Below are 12,013 nucleotides of genomic sequence, written 5' to 3' on the forward strand. Positions count from 1 at the left end.
CTTCTTCCAGACAAAAATCTTACCTCTCTAACCGTACTTTTAGTATCTCCTCTGGAACTTGTTCCTTTCCCATTCAACTATCTGTTGGTGTTCCGCAGTGCTCTGTTCTAAGGCCTCTATGCTTCTCCATTTACACCTTTTCTTTTGGCTCCCAATGACCTAATCCACATTTCCTTTCCTGAGATTTTTACTCTCTGTTCTAACTCGCCTCACAACTGTCTTTTATGGAATTGCATTATGGATGGTGTTGCGCTACCTGAAGTCTAAAATGTCAGATGTGTGCTTATAGTTATTCTGCCATCCCCTCTATGCAATTCGACATCTCTATTACTCTTGACAATTCCACAATCCAACCAGCTGACCAAGTTTGCTGGCTGGCTCCCTACTTCATCCCTCACATCCTGTCCCTTATGAAATCCTGCCACCTTCACTTGAAAAACATCTCCCCCGAATTCGTCCATTCCTCGCACACGAAACAACCAAAATATTAATCAATTCCCTTATGATATCCCATCTGGATTATTGCAACCCCCTACTTAATTGGTCTCTTAATTAGCTTAACTAATATTTCTGTCACTGTTCCTCATCTCTGGAAACCCACCCTTTTCGAGAAGCATATAACCTTTCTTCTTAAGACTCGGGCAGCATCCTAATCAAGCCATCCGAACAATCAACAACCTCTACAGATCACTCTGATGCATTCAACTCATCCCTGTCCAAGCAGTCTTCTCCTGCCGACTTCCACCATAACCACCGACTAGATTGTAAGCTCGCAAGAGCAGGGCCCGCTTTTCCTTTTGTACCGGTTTTATTGTGTGCGATTTTAAATTATTTTACTGACTCAGTGCTACAGAATCTGCTGGCGCTATGTAAATAAATATAATGAAAATTGTTAGAACGTCAGATCCTAATCCACATTGTTTAAAATCTTATTTGTATAACAAAACTTGCAATTAACCATGTCCTGTAGTCTTCAAATTCGAGTAAGCATACTTCAAGTATACTGTCCATAATTGCAGAGTAACACGGGTCAAATGGCTACAAGCTGAATTTGCAGAACTAAAACATTTGTTTTCTAAAAAGCGCCCCTTATAATATAAATAAATAATATAATAATAAAAAAAAATTGACAGCATGGTGGTGGCCCTCTTGCAAGAATATTATTTCTATTTTAATTTGTGCAGGTTCATTAAATATGGGAAAAGGGAATCATGGTTTAACAAACATGGTAAAAAATGAAGGGTTTTATACTGCCTTCGTTAATGGAATCAGACAAGAGAATAAAAGTCATAAGTATATTAAGTTACATTTATAACTTTTTTTTTTGTTGTTGTTATTCTTTCCCAAGCTGGTGCCACAGAGTTGGAACAACTGGTCTGCAATGTCTTTGTATGCTGTAGCATTAACATTTAACTTTTTTAACTCTTTCTCCTCCGGTCTTTTCTGGTACACCGGTACAAAGAAGAAACTCCATTCCCCAGAAGGGGCTCTATGGGCTTCTCAACAGAGGAACCTATTGAAGAATCCATTTTAATGAATTTAAGTATTTAATTTCCGCACATATTGTGGTGTCGTTTGTAAATTTTGCGCAGCACTTTATTTCTTTGTTTTGTGTAGCATTAACATGACCTTTCACTGGAATTGTCATTTTTTATATTGACCAAATCTGTTTCATTACATGTTTTGTTCCAGGTGATATTGTAAATGATGTACAAAATATTTAATGGTGCCAATAATGTTGAACGGTTGGAAGCTTATGACTGTGTGAGATCTAGCAATCCCAAGCATGCCACGGTCAAAGTGAATGGTTCTTATGTAGGCTTAACAAGATACTTTTCCTGGTGTGCTTGCTTGAAAAAAAGACTGCAGAATATGTAAAATGACAGCCAGAATAATAGGAACACCCATTATACAGCGCTATGGAATTTGATGTGCGCTATATAAAACAATAAATAAAATAATAAAAATGTGTGTGTCGTTACTATGGACCTGCTCTATTGTCTGTGCATAATCCCTACCAAAGGCAATGAGTGATATACTCTGCCACAGCACATTAAGGGGCAGCTACAGCAGTTGCAAGCAGGGCTCATGAAGGCACCAACATGTGTATGGCTGAGAATGCAATGTGGGCACCATGCCACTGAAATGGACATTTTATAACATCATCGCAGATGCTCCCTAACAGGACTGAACTAGGGCTTGCTGGTGGTGATGGTAAAAAGTCTGTGGGACTTGCTGCCAGAATATGGCTGCATCAGTTACACAGGATCATCTCATCTGTCATGCAAGAGGTGATCTAAAAACAGATAGGACCATGGGTGTCCACAGAACTTGGGAAAAATATTTGTACTCTCCAGGAGGTGCACAGGCAGAACAAGAAAACTTTCTCAGAGAATTTCTGGAAGGAGCCAGTGCCTCACCTTGCGAATGCCTACGAGCAGGTCGACTGCTTGCAAACGATGGAACGTTTGAGTATAGGCGGTAAAAAGTCTCTGTCTCGACTCGAAGTAATGTTTAGCCCAGTAAAAACATTTAGCTGGCCACCAGTTAGCACATTATTCTCTTTCGGTGAGTTTCTCTGTTTTCATTAGCAACACTGGTGTTTTGACAATCTGTGTGGCCTGGTCTGCTGCCTGTGGATTTAAGATCTGTGCCAGGTCCCAAGTATTCTTTTTTTGGTCATTTTCTGGTCAGGGAGTTTCTCTCATTAATCAAAATTACAGATTCAGGGACAGTGGCATGATGTAGTAATAGCCTTGGTGAATTTTGTAGCCTGGCTGGCGGCCTAAAGTTGCATGTTTTTTTTCTGGGCCAAACATTTCTGAGGCCTTGAATAGTTAAATAGTTATGTAATTACAAAGGCTGAAAAAAGACATGCATCCATCAAGTTCAGCTTTTCCCATATCTGTTAATTTCTTGTTGTTGATCCAAAAGAAGGCAAAAAAAACCCCAATTGTGGCTCTTCCCAATTTTGCACAAATTAGGGAAATAAAATGCTTTCTTGACTACAGAATAGCAGTCAGATCTCTCCTTGGATCAAGAAGCTGTTTCCCCATAATTTAAAAATGATATCCCTGAATATTATGTTTTTCCAAGTATCCATCCAGTTGCAGTTTAAACGTCTGTACAGACTCCGATAAAACTACCTCTGCAGGCAGAGAATTCCACATCCTTGTTGTCCTTACTGTAAAAAACCCTTTCCTCTGCCTTAGACTAAATCTCCTTTCTTCCAGTCTGAACGCATGACCACGTGTCCTACGCATAGTCCTGTTTATGAATAGATTTCCACACAATGGTTTGTATTGGCCCCGAATATATTTATTCTGAGGTGCCGTATTTCTAAACTAAACAGATTTAAATTTGTTAACCTTCTTTCATACCTAAAGTCTTCTATACCTTTTATTAATTTTGTAGCCCTCCTCTGCACCTTTTCCAGTGCTATAATTTCCTTCTTTATAATAGGTGCCCAAAATTGCACAGCATATTCAAGGTGCGGTTTTACCATTGATTTATAAAGAGGCAAAATTATATTTTTATCCTGCGAGTTGTTGCCCGTTTTTATACACGACAATACCTTACTGGCCTTAGCAACCGCAGACTGACATTGCACATTGTTGTCTAGTTTGTTGTCTATAACAATTCCCAATCCTTCTCATTTGTTTTTATCCCTAATTCACCAATTCATTTAGGGTGTAAGTTGCTTGTGCATTCCTTACCCCGAAGTGCATAACTTTGAATATGGGGGGCGGGGGGAGTCAGATGGGTGAACTGGAGTAGGGTAGGAGTAGGGTATCCTATGCATACTGTAGTTTTTTTTTTTTGGCTCAGTCTACACGCAAACACACATAGTTCTTATACTTCCTGACCAATTGACTGTCTTAGTCATATTCAACCAAAGGAAAGCAAGACTTCAGTGCATACCCAGCGAATACCATTTGAAAAACAACTTTCTAAGACGTATTGGGGATTCAATCGCCCTACTTATATTGTTTAGCCCGCCACTACATCAAAGTACCCCAGGTTTGGCGAGTCCTATCTCCTTAAGTAGCATTGCCTTAATTAATTAGCTGAGTGTGATGTTTGAGTTTGGAGTGTAACTGAAATGTCTCCATTGTAGGTACTCAATGTCATGGTATGAAATATAATTTCATGACATTGGCTATCTACAATGGCTTCCTCCAGTTTTGGTGATACAGCTCACTGGAACATTGAAACAAAACCCTGTTATCTTCAGTGCTACAGTGTACTGTATTCAACACTATATAACGAAAATATGAGACCTTTACCTTTGTAAAGGTTAAAAAAAACAGTTTAAATGTGTGTTTTTGTGTGTCTGGGCACATATTTGTATAGCTGAGCCTGTTCGTGTTATTGTCCAGCCAGTTTTGTTGGTATTGTACTAACAGAATTCTATGAGCTAGCATAGTTATGAGAAGCATCTTACTAATGTTGCTTCATCACAGATAAAACTGTCATCAGTCTTTCCTCAAAGATTGTTTTCTTTGGTAGAAAGCACTGCACTCATAAGTGACAATACACAAACTTGTGTTTGATGGGACTTAATGTACTTCTGGAGCAATATTGTGATTTTATACATATGTATAATATATATACAGCTGTGATCAAAAGTTTGCATTCTCTTGGAGAATTGGTAATATGTGTACCATTTTTAAAGAAAACATGAGTGAACGAAACACATTTCTTTTATTTCTTATGGGATTCATATTCAACTGTAGGTTATAACAGAATGGCACAATCATAAAACAAAACATGGCAACAAAGAAAAAAATGAAATGACCCCTGTTTAAAAGTCTGCATACCCTTAGTTCTTAATACTGTGTATTGCCCCATTTAGCATCAATGACAGCGTGCTGTCTTCTGTAATAGTTGTCTATGAGGCCCCAAATTCTTGCAGGTGGTTTAGCTGCCCATTCCTCATGGAAGATGCCTCCAGGTCATGCAAAGTCTTCCATCGTCTTGCATGAACTGCTCGTTTCAGATCTCCCCAGAGTGGCTCGATGATATTAAGGTGAGGAGGCCGTGATGGCCACTCCAGAACCTTCACCTTTTTTCTGCTGTAACCACCGGAAGGTCAACTTGGCTTGTGCTTGGCATCATTGTTATGCTGGTAAGTCCAAGAGAGTCCCATGTGCAACTTTGGTGCGGAAGAATGCAAATTGTCTGCCAGTATTTTCTGATAACGTAACACGGAGGGGAGCTTTTGATATAAGGCTATATGGGACCTTATCTAAAGGCGGTGAACAGACAAGTTATCTCCATTATTTAAAACCATATTTTTCTTATGGTTTTGTTTAAATTATGATTATCGTTGATACACCTTTAACATAACCAGTCACCTGTCAATATTCTAAATGAGTAAGAATGCCATGACCTGCAAAAGAGCCTAAGATCTTTATAGCAAGCTACTACCCCACTCTGATCGTTTACATTATTTTGGAAATTATATTTTATTTTGTTTTCTATGCACAGATTATTAAAGGAGAGTTGCGGCAAACTGCTATAAGTATATTTATGGATTTATAATGTGGCTCCCTGTTGCTTTTAAGCATTGATAACATGAAACCAATAAAGTGCATGTTATTTGGACAAGGTCAAGATTAAAACGCAGCTCAACAGAAGTTTGGCAACCACATTGTGCATTATCACGCTGTTAGACTAGATATAATCCATGTTTCCACATTCTTTTCCTACATGCTGTTTTATGAAAATAGCCTCATGGGAGTCTCATCAAATATAGTCTTTAGAATCTGAGAATCTACTTATGTTGACTTCCAGAGGACACACAAACCATGGAGTGTTTCGAAACTGATTCTTGTGGACAGTCACACTAGCCTATATTTAATGCATACACAAATATTTAGTTCCATCACAAACATACATAATATATCTATAGCTACCCTTTTTCTAACCATTCTAACTGTAGTCTCTACACATTTATGGTTTATTAATAAATTACTGGACTTGAAAATGTGTGGTCCAATTAAAGAAAAAGAGAGATTGTAGAGATGCACAAAAAGTTATAAAACAGGAAAAAAAAATACGAGGTGCAGTGCCCTAATTAGCCCATAGAAAAATAGAAAAAATGAGGGTCTTTGGCAAAAGATGTTTTGCCAAAATGTTGATGGATCTCCACGATCTCATCACTACTAGAGCTTGTTTTTGTATTTTATATTTGCCTGCTGGTGTGTGTGTAGTTTTTACTTTATATACTTATTTTTCTGTACGTTCTTGTTTTATCTTTGTACTGAATAAATATATTTTAGTGTGTGCGTTTGCTTTTTTTTTCTATCTTTGATTTTAGTAAAGCTGCAGTGGTGTGGTTTGCTCTGACGAGGATGAGACACAAAATCAATGGATGATCGGGAATAATTAAGTGAGATCCTAAACACGTTAGCAATTGTTTTGTGGGTCTGTGCACTTGGAGGTGCTAGGGAGCATGTTTTTAGTATATGATTTGTGTAATGCATCACATGTGTAAAATTAGTAATGGATTCATTATTATGTGAAATTTTGTAGCGATACATTTAATCTCGCCTGCTTTTTCCGCTTAATACATTTTGCTCTATGTGTTATTGCAGAATCGTTGGGATGAAATGTTTTTGTACACCAATTTTCAATAAAGACATGTTCATTCTATTTATGAATGGGTTTAAATACAATTTATGACATTTTCATCTGGCTTATGTCTAACTGATGTGTGGGGTGGGGGTCATTCATTTATTTAGTGCTGATTTTAACACTAATGTGCTAATAAACATAAGGCTTATATATATATATATATATATATATATATATATATATATATATTATTTAATCATACATTTGCTTTAGAGCCTGATCATTGGAGTTTATTTGCATAAACTAAACTTTAGATATTTAAGCAATGTTTCCACATATACAAAACCAAATATTTTTGATTTGTTAAGCATTCTATTTATACACCCCAATACTAAATTAATATTATATGATCTATGAATACCATAAATCAAAAGCATGTGGTGATGAGGTTAGTATTATTAATATTGTTAATGTGTATATTTTTTAATAATATATATATATTAATATATTATGGCTTTTATGTATATAACAGTTTGGATTTGTGGTTTGGAGTTGGATAGTGCAAAAAGTATCTAGGTGATTGTATTATTATTATTAATAATAATAATAATAATCATAATAATAATATATTTATTTTGTAGGGTTTGATACATATACAGATGACTTTTAGATACCATTATTTCTAGAAAGTGTTACTAGAATCATACCATGACACTTTTATAATATGACAAAGGTAAATTTCATTGTTCACCATGCAATTATTCTCGATAAGGCTAGAAATCAAAATTGGAAACTTTACCAAAAATAAACTAGCCACAAAGGAATAGCTAAATTACCAAATTTGTTTTTTGGGGACCACGTGAGATTATGTTAAAAGCAAAATAGTAAGATCTCTTAAAGAGAAAATCAAAACATAAACTACCTGTATATTTTGGGGTTTTTTTTTGCACTTGCATTGTTTTTGCAAGTAGTATTTTTTTTTTTCGTCGTGGATGTTAAAATCAATGGCAAAAGGTGGCAGGACTAGCACGCCAATGAATGTTCTGTTCTGTTACCAACAGAATATAGGATTATTCATATTTGGGAAAAGTGATAGACCCACTTTAAGTTTGTCATTAATGCTGAAGTGTTGTTCTGATAACAGAACGTTTGGGAGCCAGGGAACACATATCCAGCCATGTGTTTTTGTTACATGTGATTTGGAAAATAAATTTGCAATTCCATTAGGTCATGTACTAACAATGAAGGGATGACACAAATTAGAAGAGGGATAAACCACTCCCCCCGGAATTGCATGTATATTGTCACTGGAGCTTCCATTCTCAGCAGATTGTTTTCGGATCAAAGGAAAGGTGCTTGGTCTGAGTGACCTTGACTTGATATAAAAGTCAATAGTATCCAGGGACTAACATCTGAATCATTTACTTAACCGGGTATGTATATTAAACTTTTTTTTTTTTTAATCTTATTATATACAGCTAACTTTTTTTTTTTTAGTATTAACCAATATATGCTTAATTATTTCAAAAAATATGATTTTTGTTTTTTAAAGGAAATTGATTAGGTTGTCATGTTTCAAAAAAAAAAATGTCTTTGTATATTTTAGTACCTGATTCGTAATATTACCTAAAGTTGCCAAAATGATGGACATGTCGGACTTTGGGGAGGCAGCTCCCTTCCTTAGGAAGAGTGAGAAGGAATTAATGATACAACAGACGGTGGCATTTGATGGTAAGTTTTACAAACCATTCTCATTCATTCTTTTTGTATGATTGATAAAAACCTATGGTATGCTTATAATATAACCCCAGTTATAATGATATATAGATTATACTCCACAAAATAAAACACATTAATGCCGATATAGACATGTCTAAGACACACACAAAGACTCAAGGTATGTGACTTTCTGATTCTTTAACCAAGGGCTTCCCCATGTGCACGATTCTCCTGTTTTTAAGCCTTTGAGCATGGCATAGGGTTTAAGATGCATGGGCCTCAGCGTTCCACAGACATACAGCTGCTTCTTTTTTGATCTTTTGAGTGCAGGAGAAGAACAACTCTATTAAATTATAATTATGTGTCTACTGCTTAATATTAATATGCACATTTTTTGTACTAACAGGTAAAAAGAAGTGTTGGATTCCAGATAATAAGGAAGCCTATCTGGAAGCTGAAATCAAGGAGACCAGCGGTGACAAAGTCACCGTTGAGGTAGCAGATGGAAAGGTAAATATTGGCTTTTGACATGGTCTTAAGTAATATAAATTTGAGTTGATTTAAGATAATGAAGGGATTATATTTGTTCTTCTGGAGTTATTAAAAGACAGACGCCTTACTTTTGTAGAATAAGTGTCACATTATGGTGTACAAATGAAAAATGTAGGTTGCCTTCTTGTCCTGGCTCTGGAGTAGAACTGTCCACTCTGGGGTAAAATGTGCTCAGTCCCAGTTTCCAAGCAGTACCATAGCATGGATTATTTATGAGAGATCTGGAAAGTAATTAATTCAAGCATCTGAAATATATTGATATATGAATAAACTCATTGATGTTACATGAGACGTGTGATCAGTTTTAATGTTTGAGTTGATTTTTGAGATGTCCTCAATATCGGACCTGTTTTTTAATGCTTTTGCTGCATTCAAATATTTTATTTTATAAATTATTACAGCAAGTACCCTTGTTAATTCTTATTAATATGAAATAATATATGAACAGTCTGAACATTTATATCGTTGTTTCAGTATAATACAATATATAATACAAAATGCACAAATGCACAACATAGCATGTTCTGACAATCTTTCAATCATATATTTTTCCTTAAAGCCTAAAGGATACACTAGTTTTGCAAAGTTCATTTAAACTTAATTACTGCTTGCACAGTGCTGCAACCTATGAGGATGCTGTATAAATTAGAAAACAAGAATAAGCATTAGTATGTGAAATCATTTAAAAAATATATTATAAATAGCTTCAATTAAAAGGAAACCAAAAAAGCTTGGAATTTGCTTTCTTTGACAATCTTTCATATTTGTGACTACAATTATTTAACTTATTATTATATCATGTTCTTAACATTTTATTAACTAGCATAACATCATAACATAACAGCATAACATCACTTTTCAATTCATAAAGGCCTTCAATTGTCTTTAAGCAGTGGACAGACTTGAGTTATATTGGGTACTTTTTCTCAACAGCAAGCACAAGTAGCTTCTTACAGGATATAGGAAACAATTGCTACTTTTAAGTGTAAGCATGTGGTCCAAAGCTCCCACCATTGAGTATAGCAGCAGAAAACCATTCTGCAAATATTAGCACCATTAGCCTCTGGGATCAGCCCTAGAAGGTTTTCAAGAAGCAGTCCTCTCCTATTGTCTCACTTCCCCCTCAACCACCGACTTGATTGTAACCTCGCAAGAGCAGGGCCCTCTTCTCCTTTTGTAGCAGTTTGTTATTGTATGGATTCTTGTATGTGAAATTGCTCTACTGACGGTAACAGCGCTGCGGAATCTGCCGGTGCTTTATAAATAAGTGTAATGTAAATGTAATAAAGATCTTCAAGTTGGTAGTCCTTGATATGAAGATAAGAGCTGATAAATTGCGAAGATTAGAAAATGTTTTACAAAAAGTGTCATATCATTTTCGAGGTTGACTGGCCCCAGCAATTTTGCGTTGCTGACTTAATTGTTTCCAAAACTAAGTTAAACGATCTCACAATGACGCTATAGACACGGCAAATTGATCATGAATCAATTCACTGCAAATCAATGGGTAGCCTACATATTGTAGTATATAAAATTGTGCACTACATATCTTCAGTGCTCTTGAGAGCATCAGTTTAATGACATGTGTAAGAACTGCATTATTTGTATCTCTGTTTCTGTGTTTAGACTGTCATTGTGAAGGATTCAGATATTCAGCAGATGAATCCACCTAAGTTTGACATGATCGAAGACATGGCCATGCTTACGCACCTAAATGAAGCGTCTGTGCTATCTAATCTGAAGAAACGCTACGCTAACTGGATGATCTACGTAAGTTATTGGAGTTAGTGGAGATTTTCATAGCATCCAAAACGAGTATCTAGTGATGTAAATCATTTGTCATTAAAGTTCATGTAATTTTTTTAAATTCATTTTAGACCTATTCTGGCCTCTTCTGCGTGACCGTCAACCCATATAAAGCCCTTCCGGTCTACAAGACTGAGGTGGTCAGTGCTTATAAGGGCAAAAGACGATCTGAATCCCCTCCTCATATCTTCGCCATTGCCGATAATGCTTACCATGATATGTTACGTAGTAAGTGCATTGCTATGTTATCCATTTAAATGAAACTAGTCATAAACTGTTGATACAGGGCTGGAGAATGCTATAAGCATGTCTTAATAATTGTGGGAAATCATTCAGTCCTTAACCTCACCTTTTGTTCAATATAACCTTATGCCTATCCTACACATACTTTACTGCTTATACTTGAAGTTCATGAATATTGTTTGCAGCTATAGTGCTAATTCCAAGTAATCCTCACAGTTATACCTTTCTTTTAGATCGGGAAAACCAATCAATGTTGATTACGTAAGTAAACGTTTTCATTTATTGTAAATTTGCTTGCAAACAAAATAGAACGAAATTTGACTTTTTACGGCAAATTGAGAATTGACAACAGTTCCTACTATTTCTATGGCTATCTATATGATTTCAATGAGAAGTTAATCTGACAGCCCATGCATCTTACATCTCCATGCTCATACACTTGGCTGCAGAAGGCAGGAGAAAGGACATTCAAAGCCCAAACCTCAAACAAAAGAACAGACAACAATGGTAGGGTGAGAATGGCCACAGCTTTATTATATAAACATATAATAAATCACTTGCCCATACCATGGATAAATTGCTCACAAAAATAGCATACATATAAATAACAATAATAACCAGAGCTGAAGCAGGGAAAAATTGTCCACCTTCAACCAGTGATAGCCTTGGATACCCTACACTAGAGATACCTCCTGGCTTTTTCAACCTGCTTCCAAACAATCACACAAGGTGAAAACATGGGCGAGGTTCTAACAAAATCACCCAGTATACAATTAATTAAATCAATTGTCTTTCTCAGCCCCAAATAATTCCCCCTGCTTGCAGAATCAGGATCATCGGCTTAGGTGAATTATTCCTCATGTAAAACAACTCTGTAAATAACTGTGACCAACAAAGGCCCCGTACACCATTCCACACTACCTCCAAATCCTGAAATCGTTAACAAGTACCGCCGGGATAAACAAATGGCCACCAATCCATAAGCATGGGGGAAAATGACCTTCTTTGGATTTTAATGACAATAAAAATAACCGTGATGTCTTTGGTAGAGGCCAAGGCTATGTTTAGTTGGCCTGAGGTATATGACATTTTCTCCAATGACCAAACAAAACTA

The 12,013-nt window shown here is 36.1% G+C and overlaps 1 protein-coding gene across 1 annotated transcript in view; it reads left to right on the forward strand.

Moving 5' to 3' along the window:
• The first annotated feature begins 7,903 nt into the window (after positions 1 to 7,903).
• The window catches only part of MYH15 (myosin heavy chain 15), a 33,924-nt gene continuing 29,814 nt past the window's right edge, over positions 7,904 to 12,013 (forward strand). Inside the window, exons 1-6 of the mRNA XM_053454984.1 lie at positions 7,904 to 8,012; positions 8,186 to 8,310; positions 8,705 to 8,808; positions 10,477 to 10,620; positions 10,728 to 10,884; positions 11,133 to 11,160. Of these exons, the coding sequence (XP_053310959.1) occupies positions 8,220 to 8,310; positions 8,705 to 8,808; positions 10,477 to 10,620; positions 10,728 to 10,884; positions 11,133 to 11,160 (524 nt within the window). The 5' untranslated portion in view covers positions 7,904 to 8,012; positions 8,186 to 8,219. The remainder of the gene's footprint in view (positions 8,013 to 8,185; positions 8,311 to 8,704; positions 8,809 to 10,476; positions 10,621 to 10,727; positions 10,885 to 11,132; positions 11,161 to 12,013) is intronic.

This window comes from Spea bombifrons, chromosome 2 (genome assembly GCF_027358695.1).
Source record: "Spea bombifrons isolate aSpeBom1 chromosome 2, aSpeBom1.2.pri, whole genome shotgun sequence".
Lineage (NCBI taxonomy): Eukaryota > Metazoa > Chordata > Amphibia > Anura > Pelobatidae > Spea > Spea bombifrons.